The sequence below is a fragment of the Phoca vitulina genome, unplaced genomic scaffold (genome assembly GCF_004348235.1).
Source record: "Phoca vitulina isolate PV1807 unplaced genomic scaffold, GSC_HSeal_1.0 scaffold3, whole genome shotgun sequence".
NCBI lineage: Eukaryota > Metazoa > Chordata > Mammalia > Carnivora > Phocidae > Phoca > Phoca vitulina.
The window spans coordinates 37,532,562-37,549,441 of record NW_022589706.1 but is presented as its reverse complement, the minus strand read 5'-3'; the positions used below and the strand labels follow the sequence as shown (position 1 = coordinate 37,549,441).

General features: G+C 35.4%; 1 protein-coding gene across 2 annotated transcripts in view; it reads left to right on the top strand.

Moving 5' to 3' along the window:
* CHIC2 (cysteine rich hydrophobic domain 2) overlaps positions 1–12,349 on the top strand; it is a 74,192-nt gene extending 61,843 nt beyond the window's left edge. For both annotated transcript variants that reach the window (XM_032400381.1, XM_032400380.1), the window contains one exon: positions 267–12,349. In XM_032400381.1, coding sequence (XP_032256272.1) covers positions 267–317 — 51 coding nt within the window. In that variant the 3' untranslated portion in view covers positions 318–12,349. The remainder of the gene's footprint in view (positions 1–266) is intronic.
* Positions 12,350–16,880: the final 4,531 nt, after the last annotated feature.

Below are 16,880 nucleotides of genomic sequence, written 5' to 3'. Positions count from 1 at the left end.
AGTGTTCTCATCTGTGAAATGAGGGTAATAATACTTGCCTCATGGAGAAGTTCTTAGGATTAAAAAGATCTACAGAGTGTGAGACACTTGGTATGTAGTGAGTTCTTAAGAAACGCTGGCTCTGGCTCCCTTCTTCATTTACCCCCGCATGCATTCTCCTTCAGGGGCACTGTCAAAATTGCTGTAAGTGATGGCATAGAACAGAAGTTTGTTTAAGATAAAAATTTATTTAAATCTTTTAAAAACTTTTTTTTCTCCTTCTACAGGTCATCCTCATAGAATTTTTACCAAAGACACCGATTTTTCGACCAGATTAGCATTTACTTTATTTATAGAGACTTTCCAAGTATGTTGTCTTTCCAATGGTGCCTTGCTTGGTGCTCTCCTGGTGGTGACATAACATTGGTTCTACAGAATCGTGTGGTGTTTTTTTCTGTTTTTTTTTTTTAAATAACTGCATGTTCTAAGTGTGCATTTTTGTCAAACTTTGCAAATTATTTCATACAGATGTTTAATACTTAAGTTATTGTGCTCTTTTCTGTTATGTATTCTGATTTTCAAGGATTACTTTTTTTGTATTATCGAAAAAATACATTTGAAATTAGCATAAAAAGTGGCCAGCCTTTTTTATTTTATCACCAAGGTACACACAGTCCTTTATTTATTAATTCCATAATATAGAAGAACACTTTTGTAAGGCTCTACTTACCTATTCTAGCAAGCACACTCTTTGTATTATTTTTCTTCCTTTTAAAATTTAAAACAGTTATTACTTTAAAATAGTAAGTTTTCTTTAATAGCTTTTTGGAACCTAACATACCCTTTCCCATACAATTCCTAATGCTCTGTTTACAGCAGAAATACCTGTAACATTATGAAGACCTATCAAAAATTTTTGACAGTATTTCTGTCTTCAGAGGTAGTAAGGCAGGATTAAATTATTTTTATTAGAATAGACAAATAATGAATGGTATGCATGCACCTAATGGTTACTAGAGCTCAGGATCACAAAATATAGTAGCATTACAATCTGTGTATATTTTTGATCAAGATGATAATAATGGCCTTACTTGCGTTATTTTTTATTGTTTATCAAATCTTATATAGCAAAGTATGGAAATACTCCTTTTAAAAATTTCTAAGGAAAATATTTCTCCCAATCTAACATAATTGTAGAATGGATGTATGTTTCTGAAAGGTTTTTGAAAGAAAGCAAAAGTTGTAGAATTAAAAGTAAGCTGGTGTTTAATACCCCATTGATACTTAGAAGAGATTATTACTAAGAAATGGAGGACATATTTAGTACTGTTTTTATCCACTAGTTTGCTTTCAGTCCAGTTATGTATACTTTTTTGATTGAGAATGTGACATATAAGTTTAATCAGATTAGCTTGTTTCTTTTAAATATATACAAACATACATATTTTTTCCTTCCTTTTGTTGTACATATCTCCATGCATTTTAAAACTTTCTAAATTTCTGAATGGCCTATGTGTAAATTTTTGTTTTTATAGACCTGAAATTATAAAAGTTTTAATGTGTGTCAAGAACTTGTTCCATACAACTGTGGTATCTAGCAATAATGTGAATAACTTTTGAAATTATATAAACTATGCTTACTAATTTGTATTAAGAATTGGTACCACTATACAGTATCTTTTCTCCTTGTATTAAATCTTTTAAATACCAGTTTCATTAATTTATATACCTGTATTTTTTAAAAGTATTTCTCTGTACTCCTCCAAAGTACTGTAATTCTATATAAATTTGAATAGTTGGATTCTAGTATCTTAAATCCTATATCCTATATTGGACATCAGGAACTATCTTAAAAACTAGGGTGGTTTTTTTTTTTCACCTGAGTATTATTTGTTTCCATTGCTCCCCAAAACACTTAACAACTTGAATTTATAAACCACTTTTCCTATGAAGAGCTCAAAGTACAAATAATTTAGACCCCTCTCGCTTTATTGACCTTGTGTCCAGGGTATGTCCTACCACCTTAAAGTAGTAGAACTAAAAGGTAATGCTATTACAAAAACTAGTATTCCTATATGGTTCCAGTGTGAAAAATTATTGTCTGGAGAAGGCTAAAATCTGCCTCAGGATTCAGAAAGAGCAGAAAAATATAACTCTGTAGGCTCTGCAACACAGTGTTCTATATCTAAAATTCTGTAAATTTGTAGAGTACCGTATTGATCAGCTTTATAGGAAGTACTGTACCTATTTTGACATAATTTTTTTCTCCTGTTATTATTTTCTGGAAATTTTAATTTAAAAATTATTCCCATAAGAATATTTTAATGTAAGATAATTTTCACAGTTGATAGTATTTAGGTATAGGAATCCCTTTAAAGCTTTTCTGATTTTGAGAGGCATGGCAGTTGCTTTAAGGTCCTGAGAAATGTGCACTCTTACATTTCCAGTGTGTATATAGAAAAGAACCGTGAATGCTTAATATGTGGCATTACCATTAGCCAGTTATGCCTTGAGCAGTTAGATTTCCTGTTTGGGCTTTTATTAGTAGCCCCCAGTAAGCCCTCTGGCTTATTCTTTCTTGATTCATGAATCTAAGTGCCCATGTTGCTGGAAATTAGAAATGTCAGAGATGCCTATGTTGTATGAACATTAGTCCAAAGGAAGTACTTAAAATGATAATTGTTCTTCAGTTCCTGTTTTCTAACTTAAAGTTTGTGAGACATGAACCATAGGTACTTTTAAAACTGGCCAAGAAAAGGTATCATTGGCAGAAAATCTAGCATATAGATTTTGCATAGGCTAAGTGAATAACTTACGATCTTTTATATATTACTGGCATTTCACAGGTAGTCCATCATTCTTGTGTAGAAACATTTACTTTTCCAAAGCTTATTATATTTTAATACACTACTATTATATATTTGAGTTAAAATATATACTCTAGAAACCTAAAGGCTATAAGTAAAATTCAAGTGACATGTTTAGCTTCTAAGGCAGATGTTGGCCCTGCTCACAAGAGGGTCACCTTACCTATATAGAATGGTCATCAGATGCTTTATTAAGACTCTTTAATGGCTAGGTTCCATTCATTTGAAATATAAACATGTGATTTTGGCCTAAAATCAAGAAGTGTTCAAACCTTTAATAGTAAGCAATAATTTCCTTTCCTTATTAGAAAAACTACTTTTATAATTGAACATTTTAAATCAGGAAGAACTACAGCTTTCTCCATGGCTGTGTTTTCAGTGTTATTTGTAGACAACCTCTGATTGCTTCTTTATATTAGTAGACACAGGCAAACTATATAAAACTTTGACAACATTCCATGTCAATCTTGGGTTATAAAAGAATGCTATTAATAATAACATGTACAGCTGGATCCGCATTTGCATGCGTTCAAACTACAGTAGTCTTACATAACATTATGTACATAGACTGTTTTAACTTTTATGGTATTCTGCTTCACAATTATAACGTTTAGCTGCATGCCTGATTTTCACTGTAAATATTTGGTTTGGCTCAATATTGGTCAGTAGTACTAAATCAGAAGTACAATCTGTTTAAAACTGTCTTTGACTGAATTCCAGCATCTAGTCCTGGAACCCTCTTTCCTTCTCCTATCCTGCTGAAGCAGTGTGGGTCCTTTTGCTGCCCTCCTGATGTCCAGAGTCTTCATCCAGATACAGACGTAGTTCACCATTGCCTTTTGTTTTCCTTCCCCAGAGCTCGCAGTACAAATGGTAGTTCTTCTGCATTCTTAGCTAGGTATTTAGAAGGCCAATTAAAGTGAGTTAGTCACATTAAGTGATTAATGGGTGACTCTCCATTCTGCTAAGGTGGTACTTGCATTTTAAAAGTTTCTAAACTCAAATTTCCCATTGGAACAGTGGTGCAATTGATATTTTCCTTTTCAACAGACCCTATTGGTCCAGACTTCGCAGGGAAAGAATAATAGGATGGTTGCATGTGGGGCTTCTCAAACCACCATTTCTGAAGAAAGCTGATTTATATCTACTATTATGGCAGAAAGAATAGGCTCAAGGCCAATCCTAAACCAAATAAACCAAACTATTAATTATCCCATAATAGTTGTGTTAAATATACTTTTAGATATAATAACCAACTTTATGTTATTTTTAGGAGCATGCCTTTTATATAAGTTGAGATGTGAAGGTGATTTGTCTTTAAAACTTGAGTTATTATCTTGTTCTGTACTTTTACAGAGATGTTTAGATAGTAATGTAAGAGAAACCTAAATATTGTTTATATTATTAGTCATAATTCTGTGTACTAGGGAGCAATATTCCCCTTCCTCCCACAATGGTAAATTGAACAACAGAGGTTGTTTGTAGCCTTAATAGACAATACTGAAAATAGAAATTCAGAATGCTAATCCTGATTTTGAAGTTATTTCTGATGTTCTGAGAAATCATCAAATTACTTGGCTTCTTTGCATTTATCTTTTTCCACAAAAGGAAGATACTGTGACTACCTCATATTTTAAGTCATTTATTTTGCTGTTATTTACTAAGTCCTATATAAAAGTAGAAATGAATAAGTAGCTTTTTTGACTTACTTACAGAGTGAGCAGAAACCTGAGTTACTATCAAATTTTGCATTTAAAATTAAAGAGAGTACTCCCTATGTATATATTTATAGTAATGATTTGCATGTTTAAAAATTACATAGACATTAAGTACAATACTTGAGAAAAGTTTCTTTCTAATAAGACCCTTTAAAATGTAGTTACATTTCAGATACTTAAGCAAAATCATGCCCGCCCCCCTTTAAATAGCATCTCCTCTACTTCATAAACATGGTGCTCTGAATTTGAGAGTTGACTGCTTTTTTCTCTTTATGAAGGATAGATAGTGTATCTCTTTCTCAGCTCTTTATCTCAGAAATATTTCAGTAAACTATCCATACCAGGCATTCTGAATTTTGGCAGATAAGCCAAATTGTATGTATTTGTTTTTAAAGAAAGTCAGCCAGCCTTTAAGAGAAGATAAGTAACGAATCAGTGTTTTGGCTACTCTACTGGACCGTAATACATTCTCAAACTGCAGATTTCCTCTCCTGTTGGTTCGTAATTTAGTATAACTGGTTCTAGTTCTTTCTTGACATAAATTCTGTATGGATTTAAAATGTTCAAGAAGGAACGAACATTCTGTTCCCTCAAGAAACCTTTTACACTAATAAAAGACCACCTCCTTCTTTCTCTTCTAGTAGCAGCTTATTTAATTAGGTAATTACAATAATCTCATTGCATTGCCATGAAGTCTTCATAAACAGGAGTTTGTTTTAACTGAAGTTATCAAAGCTCTTTTGAAAGTCTCTCTTTCTTTTTACATTTGTTGGAGCTAATGAATGACATTTTGTCCTCTCAGAAGAGTTAAGCATTATGAAGCTGGCAGTGGAAGCAAGGTAGACCTGATTGGAAAGCAGTGTGCTGAAATCTACTGGCTGAGAGAAATAACTACATTGTTTCCCTACACTTTGGTTTACAAGGGGCAAAATTATGCGATGGTGGGGAATTGCACAGAGCTTTATGCTTCCTTTTATATATTCTTTATATATTACAATGGAACTTATTTTTTTTTTAAAAGAAAAAATACTGTTCTAGATAGAGTTTTCCTCTGCTATTCTGTCCTTCGAGAAGATAACGGGAGGCTACCTTGAATAAAGTATTCTTTTATTATCTTTTATAATGTAAGTTTGACAGTTTTTTAAAAAACACTAAATAAAGAATTTTAGGAATTTATTCCTATATCCTTAATAAGCATGGAAAGTTTTCAAATAAAATAATCAGAAACTTATGTAGGGGAGCAGTTATGCAGACCCAAGATCAGGGTCCCTATTATGTTTTCAGGTAATTCTAGTTACATTCAGGTAAGTCTAGTAACATTTTAAAAAATGAAAATAACTTTTATAAAATATGTAGTTGAATCTTAAAAGGTATGTATCATATTTTTCTTTCATTATTAAGAAATTAACACCATTGTCAAACATCTGTTTGTGTTAAAACAAGATGGGGGGGTTTAGATAAAAATTTGTTGGCCTTCATAATTGTGAAGAAATATGTAGATGGGTTATATTTAAAGTGGTTTGGTTTTTGGTCCCATGTTGGTTGCAGTATATTTAGTCTTATAAAATCAAGTCCTAATTGACAGGTTTTTCTAGTAAACAAATGGATTTCTAATTTGAGCTAGGGGACTTTTTTTTTTTTTTTTACTTTGCTTGCTTGCTTTGGCTAGTTGAGTTTTTGTTGTTAAGTGAGTTGGTTGTAATGCGTGACTTCAATATGTGATTCTGTGCTTGAAACTAAAATGTGGGCTAATTTACAGCATTTGGTCTTTAAAGACTATACTACATTAAATAAAATTTTAAGCCACTTTAGGTGAAGTTGGAAAAGAGAGCCTGGCGCTTAGAGATCAAATCACTTTAAAAGAAATTGGCCAAACTAATGATGTCTGTTGAAATGACCATATGAATGGATACACACACAAATACTTCTTCTGTAGATATGATCTTTACAAATATCTGGGAATAAAATAATTGACATTATGAATATGAGTTTAGGAACCATGCATAATAAAGAAACTTTTGTATTTATGTGTTCATAAACGTGCACATAGAAAAAAATAGAGAAAAGGTACAACTTATATATTATCTTTTTTCGCCAAAGATCTTATTTAAGTTGTTTAAAAGCCAATACAGCTTTTAAAATAGGGTTCTCAATTATCTTATTTAGGTTTAGCATTGGTTTTTAAGCTTTCAGGGGGAGGCGGAAATAATTCTAATCACTACTCCTATAAATACACATATTTAGCAGTATTTAAAGTTTATCTGTTGTATTGTTTCAAATAAATACTTGTCATACACAGTTTTACTTTTTTGTTTTACTTGGTTGACCCAGATTCTAGTGCAAACCTTTAAGAAATAATTCCACACATATGGGAAAAAAAATACATGTATGTGCATACACACACACATGCACACACACTTCATTCTAAGATAAATTGTAACTCAGTTGATGTTAGGCAGTAAAGATGCTTTCATCCCCGTCACCTGGATTGCTTTAGTTAAAATACAAAAGGACAATTATATTTGAAACATTTAAAAACTAAGAGGGAAATTTTGTGTTTGTGATTGTTTCCTCGAATCATCTAAATATTGTAGTTTTGAAAGAATTGATTCCTTATTTTCTGAATTCCTGTTCTTTCAGTCACTCCTTATTTTCATTCTGATGAGAAAAATATGAGAGTTCTCAGAAGTGTATTCAGTTTCCTTTTTCACAAATGGAGACCTAAGCAAAAATGCCATTACCGCTGGCAGGCATTACTATCTTAGAACCCAGCACAGAAAGCCTAAAAGGATAGCTCAACCTTTTGTACCTACAGTCTTAGATATTGTTAGATAGCCATTCAATTTTCTTTGCATTGTGTGTGAGATGAATATTTCTTGAGACTTTTTTGTTTGCTTTACTAAAGAAATCAAGAGAGAAAGAAAAAAAAAACCTCAAAAAACAAAACAAACAAAAAACACCCTGTAACTCATGTGAAGCATGCAGGGTGTTGTAATTTCAGTTTGCAAAGTGGTGTGATACAATGTTGCTGAGCCAAAAGCACACGATAGATTTAATGTAGCCAATTGTGTACTTTTGAAAAAAAGAGTAACTGTTCCCTGTGAGTTAATTTTGGATTTTTTCAAAATCTCTCTTTTAGGCTTTGTGCTGGATTCTTCCAGACAAATGCGTATTCCATGTGGGCCACTGTTCTGCTAAATGCTCTCAGTTCTCCTTTTGCAATCAAGATTATGTTGCTAAGGAGATTTTGCTTTTATTGGTGCCATTGATTTGTGTTAATACGTTTTGAATACCTCTCCGTATTCTTCCGTAGACAAGGCCAAAAGAAAAACTTCCCCGAGTTTCCCAATTTACATTACAAATGGAGCGGTGGTGTAATGAAGCCGATATAAAGTGGGCAGTTGAAAGGGAACTAAAGAAGGGCACTCAAGTGAGAAATGAAGAAATGTGCCGAGTGTAGTCTGTGGGCTGCCTTCGGTCCAGCTGCAGGAACTGGCTCTGGCCAGAGGTAGAGTGAGTTAGCACCTCCCTCTGCAAAGACCACCCACTTTTTGGACCCCAGGCTGCATACCATAGATTACCTCATTGACTAATATAGGGCCCTTAAAAAAGTGAGAAACTCTTTCTCAAGTGGCAAAGACATGGTTCCCTCTCACCCCCAAATCTCTTTTTGAATTCTTCGTAGCGCATGACTGAGGCTATACTTTCTACACCTTAGGACCTTAGGTTGTGACGTCCTCGTCCCTTAAAGGAAGCCCTATGGATGAACCAGTTCTTTTGGTTGTGAGGATTAGCATATTCAAATTTTGTTGTTGGTATGTCACTAGGTGCTAAGGATGTTAACTAGATTATCAGATTGAAGGTTTTAGTTACATGCTCCTTACTTGGTGTCCTATTCTAGACTTCAAAGACTCTCTTCACTATAAAACTCAAATACTCTGAGGGGAGAGAGAATGCAAGTAGACATGTCTTGAACCAGTGAAGTGATTTGCTTGGGTGGCAGGACCTTGAAGGAGCTGAGGAATACTTTTGTGGCACAACCCATGGTTTACATTATTCTGACAGTCTGCTCTTAATGCATATGGCTTTGCTCTGTTTTTTTAATCAGCACAAATACTGCACTGATACAAGTTGAAGAACATTTAGGCATTCTAAATTAGAAATGTCAAAAATAATATGGAAACTATGAAGAAAAGTTGCTACATAAGTCTGAGCAAATTTAAAATTGATCACAAGGGAAGTATCTCAAGTGTTAAAAGGACTAGCCTGCATTATTTGGAGACAAGAAATGACTGTTTCTGTCAAAACAATTACATCAGTAAAAACTCTAATAGTTCTTTAATGTTGAATGATCTGGACAAGAAGCATAAATTCCAAAGGCATTCTGCTACCAGTGGGAAGTAGGAAATTTATAAGGAACATCTGAAAAGGAAATCCTTAATTCCTGTGTTTATAGTACCTTTTCATTAGATGGTTTTCCTAAAAGATGCTTATCAACTACTATGCTTCATAGATAAAATCTTAATTTCCAGACTAAATCTGGTAAGAATTTTTGTCTTACATTCCAAAATCTTGGTATACCCATATTCCTGAGTGTGTTTTTTTCCCTGTAATATTTTTAAAGCTTTTAAAATTAATTACCTATAGCTTAAAGACTAAAGCTGAAAAGTATAGGGATGAACTTATATCTTCAGCCTGGCATATCTGACTGTATTTGTCAGTGGTTTCTATATTAATGCTACCATTCTTCCATGCTGTAATCCTAAAATTGAGAATTTGTAAGAATGAGGAAAGTAGGTAAGAATTAATTATAGGTGAAAGGTAGTGAGAAGTGAGAAACATAGTATTTTTGTATTATATATTGAGAGCTCCCCCCCAAATTGATATTAATCAATTGAAAGTGACTTTTACATTACTTTAAACTTTAGAATTCATATACTTGGACAGCCTGACCTGAAGAGGTAGACAAACCTGTTCTGTTCATGTAGGCAAAAAATAAGCAGTATAGTTTGAGCATCCAACATGTACCAAAAACTTTTGTGAAATTATTTTGCATATATAGGTAAAATTTACCAGAAGTATTCTAAGATTTATAAACTGATAAACCAGCTCTTCATAGTTAGTCTTCTGTATGTAATATACTACTACCTGCTGGAGGGTAGTTTTGTAAAAGAATGCAAGCGTAAGAAATCAGCCACTCTGCCTTGATTGGTATTTGTTCTGTATTACTGCTTAGGGCAAAGATGAGTTAGGGTATTTATAAATGCATGGCATGCTTGTAAATACTATCAAAATCATCAACACTGAGGCTGGAAAAAGAGCTTTGAAGAAAGGATGTGTGTAGAAAAGCACTATCATCTTTTCCAGTTCTGTCAGTAGTGGGTCTTGCTCTTTAGCCATAGTCCACATCCATTGTTTAAAAATGTGGGATTTCAGAGCTGGAAGAAACCCCAAATGTGCCCTATGGGAGTGTGCATTAGAATCAACTGGGGAGTGTTTTTGTTTGTTTGTTTTCAAATATACATGACTATACTCCCACCCCCATTAGAATTGGGAGGAGAGGAAAGGAGAGCTTGTGTATTGTGAAAAATGTTCTCAATTACGGTAAGACACTGTCCCTTCCCATTCTAACCTTACGACCTAGGAAGTCTGTCACTTGTCTGCACTCCTAGATGGTTAGTGACAGTACCAGGACTAAAACCCCAGTCATATGATCTCTGGTTCACAAATGTGGGGTCTTTCCTGCAATAAATGCCATAAATAGAGTCTTTTTTGCAAACTTAGCGATTAAAAAAAAACCCTAAAAGTAATTATTTGAAATCCAGAAAGCATTATCAAAATTGATTGTGTAACTGAAAGAGGATCACCTAAAGCAAATTGTTGGATCAAAAAAAATTCCCCAAATTTCTTATCTCTGGAAGTGAGGAACTTTTAGCTTTATCTACTGCCCAACCTGAGAACTGTGACTTAGACGTTTAATTATTTATTGCTGGTCCGTGTGAAAACATTTAGAATGGCTGGCAGCCTACCAGGCCCTGAGTTAAACATTCTACGGCCTGACTAGACTGCTGGGTAGCCAACTTCACATCAAATTAAACACATTCTCTTCATGATGAATAGCTTGGAACCCAAAAACTTGATTTTGTTACAAAAAATGCAAGGGGTGTGTTGTTTTCTAAATTAAAATTATTTTATGTTTTACTGCCACCATTCTGGTTGTGATTTGATGTCAAGTGTATTTTCTTTGGTGGTGGTGAGATGGAAGAGAAATGGACAATGAGGGACTTTCGGTACTAATAAAATAAAAAAAGGACTCCAACAAGGTTGGACACAATGTAGCCTAGAGATGAACATTCATGAATTTTGTATTGAAAAAATTTACATTTCATTAACATTTTAAATTACAAAGGCAGGTCTACAAATACTGATTTGTATGTGTGTGTTCTCATTGCATTTTCCAAGCAAACAGTGAATAACGTAATGCTAACTTAACTATATCCTGTTTCCTTACCGTTAATTTCCCTTTTTATTTTAAAGTGTGAGCTAACTCTAATGTGTAGCAACATTAATTTCAGTGAACCCCACTTTACATTTTCTATAGATCTGTGCACATAAACTCCATGTAATGTTCCCTTATGTAACAAATGCTTGGGGATAATGAAGTGTAGTCCGAGCATCATTGCTCAGCTATGTAGTAAAGCAATTCTCCACAGACTTGCCACTCTAGTTCTGCATCCACATGGATAGCAATCAACTGTCTTGATAATGAGTGACAATATAAAAATGGAATGTTTGACAATATTCCCTAGAGATTAGAATTATTCAACTTCAGTTTGTCATTCTTTTAAACATGTTGTACTCTGGGAAGTTCTGTGAAGTTACAAGGAATTTGAAAGGGTTGAGGAAATAGTGGCTGGCTGATGTAATGAATGGGAATGTTGGAACTAAGAACTCTGCTCAAGGAGCCGGCTGTCCAGCAGGCTGCCGGTTGAGGGTAATTGACAGGCAGGTGCCTGAGAAATGACAGGAAAGGCCCTAGTTTTAGTTATTGGCATCAGTAATAATGGCATTATGGCTCTAGGCTGTGATTGAAGAAGAAAATCGTGTATCATACGAATTTAAAGTGTGTTAACTATTCAGTTGCAGGAAGTTACAGCATCTAAAACCTGAAAGCCCTTTAACCAGAATCTCTCATTTAAGAACTTGTTCTTGTGTAGTTTGAAAATTTAGCAGCTTGAGAAAAACTTAGCAGTTTTAGATATATTTTTGATAAAACTATAAACTTTAAAAATCACAGAATTAAGATTTTTTATGAATGTGCTTTTCCTTTGAATTCTTGGAGCATTCTCAGAAACTTAACATAGTTTGGAGTTCTCTTCTTGAAGAAGCGGCCATCAGTGAAGAATACAGCCTTTTGATGTGGTAGGATTACTGAGCTCTGACAGTTGTCTTTCTTAACTCTGCCTTCTTCCAGCGGTACGGAGCCCCTATCACTGGGCTTTCCACGTGTTGTAACGGAATGCCACGTTTTCAGACATGAATGGGTAAACTTGAAGAATTTCTTGGTTATCTCTGTGGTTCCTCCATTAAACTACTCTGATTTACTCATCACAGTTGCATTCTTGGGATGAATTTGTATTAAGATCACAAATGAAATTCATTAAGTCATTCTAAATCAACCAGAGAATGTTTTTAATTAAACAGGAAGATGACGTACAGAAGCTGGCAATGTTGAAACCTAGATACTTAAATAGTACGTTAAAATTTGTCCGAAGTTGGGGTGCCTGGGTGGCTCAGTCGTTAAGCGTCTGCCTTCAGCTCAGGTCATGATCCCAGGGTCCTGGGATCGAGCCCCTCATCGGGCTCCCTGCTCGGCGGGGGGCCTGCTTCTCCCTCTCCCACTCCCCCTGCTTGTGTTCCCTCTCTCGCTGTGTCTCTCTCTGTCAAATAAATAAATAAAATCTTTAAAAAAAAAAAAAAAAATTTGTCCGAAGTACGCTTTTGGGTGATGTCTAAAATTAATCAGGGGACTATTGATGTAGTTTAAAACAGAAGGAATAAAATAAAAAATGATTTTTGTTTTTAAATAATTCGAAGTGTTGACCAAAGATAGTAGTCGTTCTGCCTTGGAATAACATTTAGATTTCAGAATTTGAGTTTTATTTTCATGTTTGTTTTGACAAAATGCTTATTTTGCTTTCTTCAACATGAAAAGGTTTAAGGCTTTGAACTTTTTGAAACTGCTAGATCTAATTGTTGAAGTTTTGAAAATAAATCCGAGGGAATGTCAAAAATAAATGTTAGAATTTACTGTTGCAGCAAATCCATCTACTCACAAAATTGCCTTTCAGAGATACCTTTTTCTCAAAAACAAAAGAGGGAAACATATTTTACAAATTTATTATTGTCATTTTAATGCCACTTTAAGCGTGTTTTCTTTGACTCCAATTTTAACAGTTTAAAAATAGATGATTACCGAATCTTTTTTCTTAAAGCAAAGGAGTCCAGCTCAATATGTTAAATCTACTATTAAAAGCTGCCCTGTTAGTATACTTTTCTTCATAGGATTGTCCATTACACTTAAGTAAACAAAATAACTTGTCTCATTTATCTCACACTATCTATATGACTTTGTTTCTTCCAACTATAGTTTCAGCTTTAAAGAATACCTTCATCATTTTTTTTTGCATCAGCTCAGAATTCAGAAGGCATAAAAGAAGTTGCTAGTTTTCATTCTCTTCAGTTTGCTTCCATAAAGTAATCCTTACATGATGTGAAGTTTGTTTTGTTTTTGTTATTAGTATTTCTTTTCCTACTAGTTACCAAAGAGATTTATTATTACAGTGCCCCCAAATCATGTAAGTTGTGGGCTGGAATAGCAGATGACAACTTCCTTAAAAAAGGTGTATTGAAGGGCGCCTGCGTGGCTCAGTTGGTTAAGCATTTGCCTTCGGCTTAGGTCATCATCCCTTCTCAGCTGGGAGTCTGCTTCTCCCTCTCCCTCTGTCCTTCCCCTTGTGCGCTCGCGCACTCTCTCAAAATCTTAAAAAACAAAAAACAAAAAAACACATGCATTAAAAAAAAAAGTGTATTGAAGGGTATTTCTAAGAGATGACACTGCTGTAACCTAAAGACCTGTTGAACTTCCCTTCCTGAGTGAGACAAATCAAGCTAACAAGTTATCTTCCAATCCACAGTAGATCTTCAGAAAGTAGTCTGAAAACCAATTGCCCGTCACTGTGGCTAATCCACAGTTTACTAAATGATTAATGTAGATTTGCAGGTAACAGAGCTAAAAATATGTTACTAATGAAAATTGTTCTCCTTAATAGAGTCCTACTTTAAATTGGTTTGGTGAAGAAAGGGTTCAAATGATGTATTAAGCTTGGCCCGTTCCCAGACATTGTACCAAGGGCAAAGGATATTAACGGAAATAACGTCTCTCTGCTTCTGAAGAGTTGAGGCTGGAGGAGTAAGCATGTAATGTGATACGGTAACAACCAAGGCAATCACATGGCATGGCAAGGGCTACCAAAGGGCAATACACTTTGTATTGGGTGGGAAGTTCAGTGAAGTCTGCAGGAGAGATCCTAAAGGTGATTTTGAAGGATCAGTGGAAACTTAATGGACATGCGCAGAGACGGATATAAATATGGTGCATTAAAAAACTGAGGGGTTGGTTCTGAGAAATACAGGGAACAAATAGTTGTCAGAGGGGACGGATGTGGGGGGATGGGCACAATCGGTGAAGGGGAGTGGGAGGTACAGGCTTCCAGTTAAGGAATGAATAAGTCACTGGGATGAAAGGTCCAGCACAGAAAATGAAGTTAGTGGTATTGTAGTAACATTGTATGGTGACAGATGGTAGCTGCACTTGTGAACATAGCATCACATACAGAGTTGTAGAATCACAACGTTGTACAGCCGGAATTCATACAACATTGTGTGCCAACTACAAACACACACACACTGCCAACAACAAAAATGGCGTTCTCCATGACGGGAAAATAGGGAAAAATGGTATGTAGTAATTATATGTTAAATTAATAAATTATGAGGAAGCATCAAGGGAAGGCCAGAAGGGAAGGATGAGACGTGTATCATGCTGAAATTTTAACTCCAACCTGAAGCTGTTGAGAGATTTTTGGAAAATGAATGGACCCGATCAATCTGTCATTGATAATACTCATTCTGACTGTGAAATCAGCCAAAATAAGCTCCATTGTTAATGTCTTAACTTGTAAAGCTAACAGGTCATAATTCCTTTGTTCCATAGCTCATTATTCTAGCAGTAAGACTAAATAATAGGTAAGATAGAAGGAATGGAGGTGTAGAAAAATGGTTTTGCCCTTTAACGGAAAGACTAGCTTTCTAACAATTGAGGGTAATTATCTGGGAATTTATCAAGGAATCTCTGGAATCAAACCTGGAATCTAATTCTGGTACCACTTTTTGGCTGTGTGATCTTGGGGATGTTACTTAACAGCTCTGTGTCTCGTGTGTAAAATAGATGTATAATACCACCTGTTTCAAGAAATAGCTGTGAGGATTGAATAACATAATGCATATGTTCCGCTGGTAATGCTACCCAACCCAAAACCACAAGGACGAGTAGGAGTTGAACAAAATGGGGTTTGTTGCTTGTTTAAACCAGAGCACACACAATGGGGAATCAGGGTATTGCAATCAGCACTGAAAGGACTTCATTATAGGGTTTGGACTCAGGTAATTTGGAAGAGTTCAAGGAAGCAAGAGTTTGCTTTGGATTTAGATTCTCTCAGGAAGTGGGGTAATTTTATGATTGGATCTTGTTTAGAAGGTGGGAAGAATGAAGCAAAGTTAAAGCTGTAACTGGTAAAAAAAGCAGCAGTGACTAGTATTGCGGGGAGAAGGGGGATGTTTGGAATTTATGCTTTGCACTGTGGCTTTTTGTCCATCCTTAGACAAAATTATGAAGAGGTCTTATCTGTTTGCCTCATTTCATCAGGGTCACAGAGCGACCTTGCCTGGTAGTGGTGTTCTGTGAGATTCAGTTTATGTTCAGCAGGAGAACACCAAGGCCTCGCTGGTGGTAGCAGGCCAGCCTCCCCATGCTAGGGGCTGCTTTTCCCTTTTTCATCACTTAGCACAATGCCTGGCCTAAGTTCAAGCTTAAGAAATATTTCTTAAGGAATTGTAACATTGAGCCCAACTCTCAGAAATGCATTCTGAATCTAGCAGAGTGGACAGTTCGGCCTATTTTTGGAATGAATGTAACTGTTTTCCAACTCTGTTGGCCTCTTCTATGTGAATAGATTTTCCTTACGTTTTAGATTTTTACTTTGAGTTAGTATTTTTCATACTCAGAAAGGATAAATCAGAATGTTAAACTTCTGATTCTTGGAACATTTTTACAAAAGTTTAACTGAAAGTCTAAAAATCGAATTCCAACATCTCTACTTTATGTAAGTATAACACTTTATAGTGTTTATCATGACTGAACTTAAGTGTAGTTATTTGTATGATATCTGTGTTCCCAAATATGCCGCCAGAGCAAGTCCCAGTTTGCCTTGTTATTTTATCTCTAGCCCTCTGTACAGTGTCTGGCACAGACTGTCGAAGAAATGGTTGTTGAGTCACTGAAGGAGGAAAAGAAACTGCTTGGAAAGCGGAACTGAAACTAACATGCATTGAGTGGTTGGTTCCTCATCGCCAGGGGCGGTTTTAGACACTCTACAAAAGTTACAGTGAAATCCTGGACATAAAAGGATAATTTCTCTATTCCGCCAAGGACGCTTTGACGCACACCGAAGAAACCTGCTCTTCTAGGAAGCGATTAAGCTCTATTTCAGATCTGTGTTATTCATCAAACATTTAATAAACACTCCTATTGCACAGGGAATTCAGCTTCTCAGAGCCTGTCATTAGCATCTGCTGCCTTGTAATTACAGCAGTTCCTTCATCTGCTCTCCCTCTGTCGTAGTCACCCCGGAGTCTCAGTGTGTCTTAAACATAGCTGTCCCTGGCTGTGCTTCCACCTAGCCGCTGAATGCGGCACGAGAAAAGCCTACAACCGGTGCTAATTTCATTTTTAGCTCATTCCCACAAATGCCAAATAGTTACTACCGAGAGTTGTTACTCTACTTCACAAATAACCTGTGTCCCTTGCTTTCCAAAATTGCTTTGCCCTACCTTCACTTCCCTCTTAAGTGTCCAGCACTGGCCGCCTCTTACTGGATCTTTTCATCAGCGTACAAACATTCTCTTCCTCCCCCCATCTTTAAACAAAACAAAACCCTCCCCGGACCTCAGATCCCTTTCTGGCGCTTCTCTCACC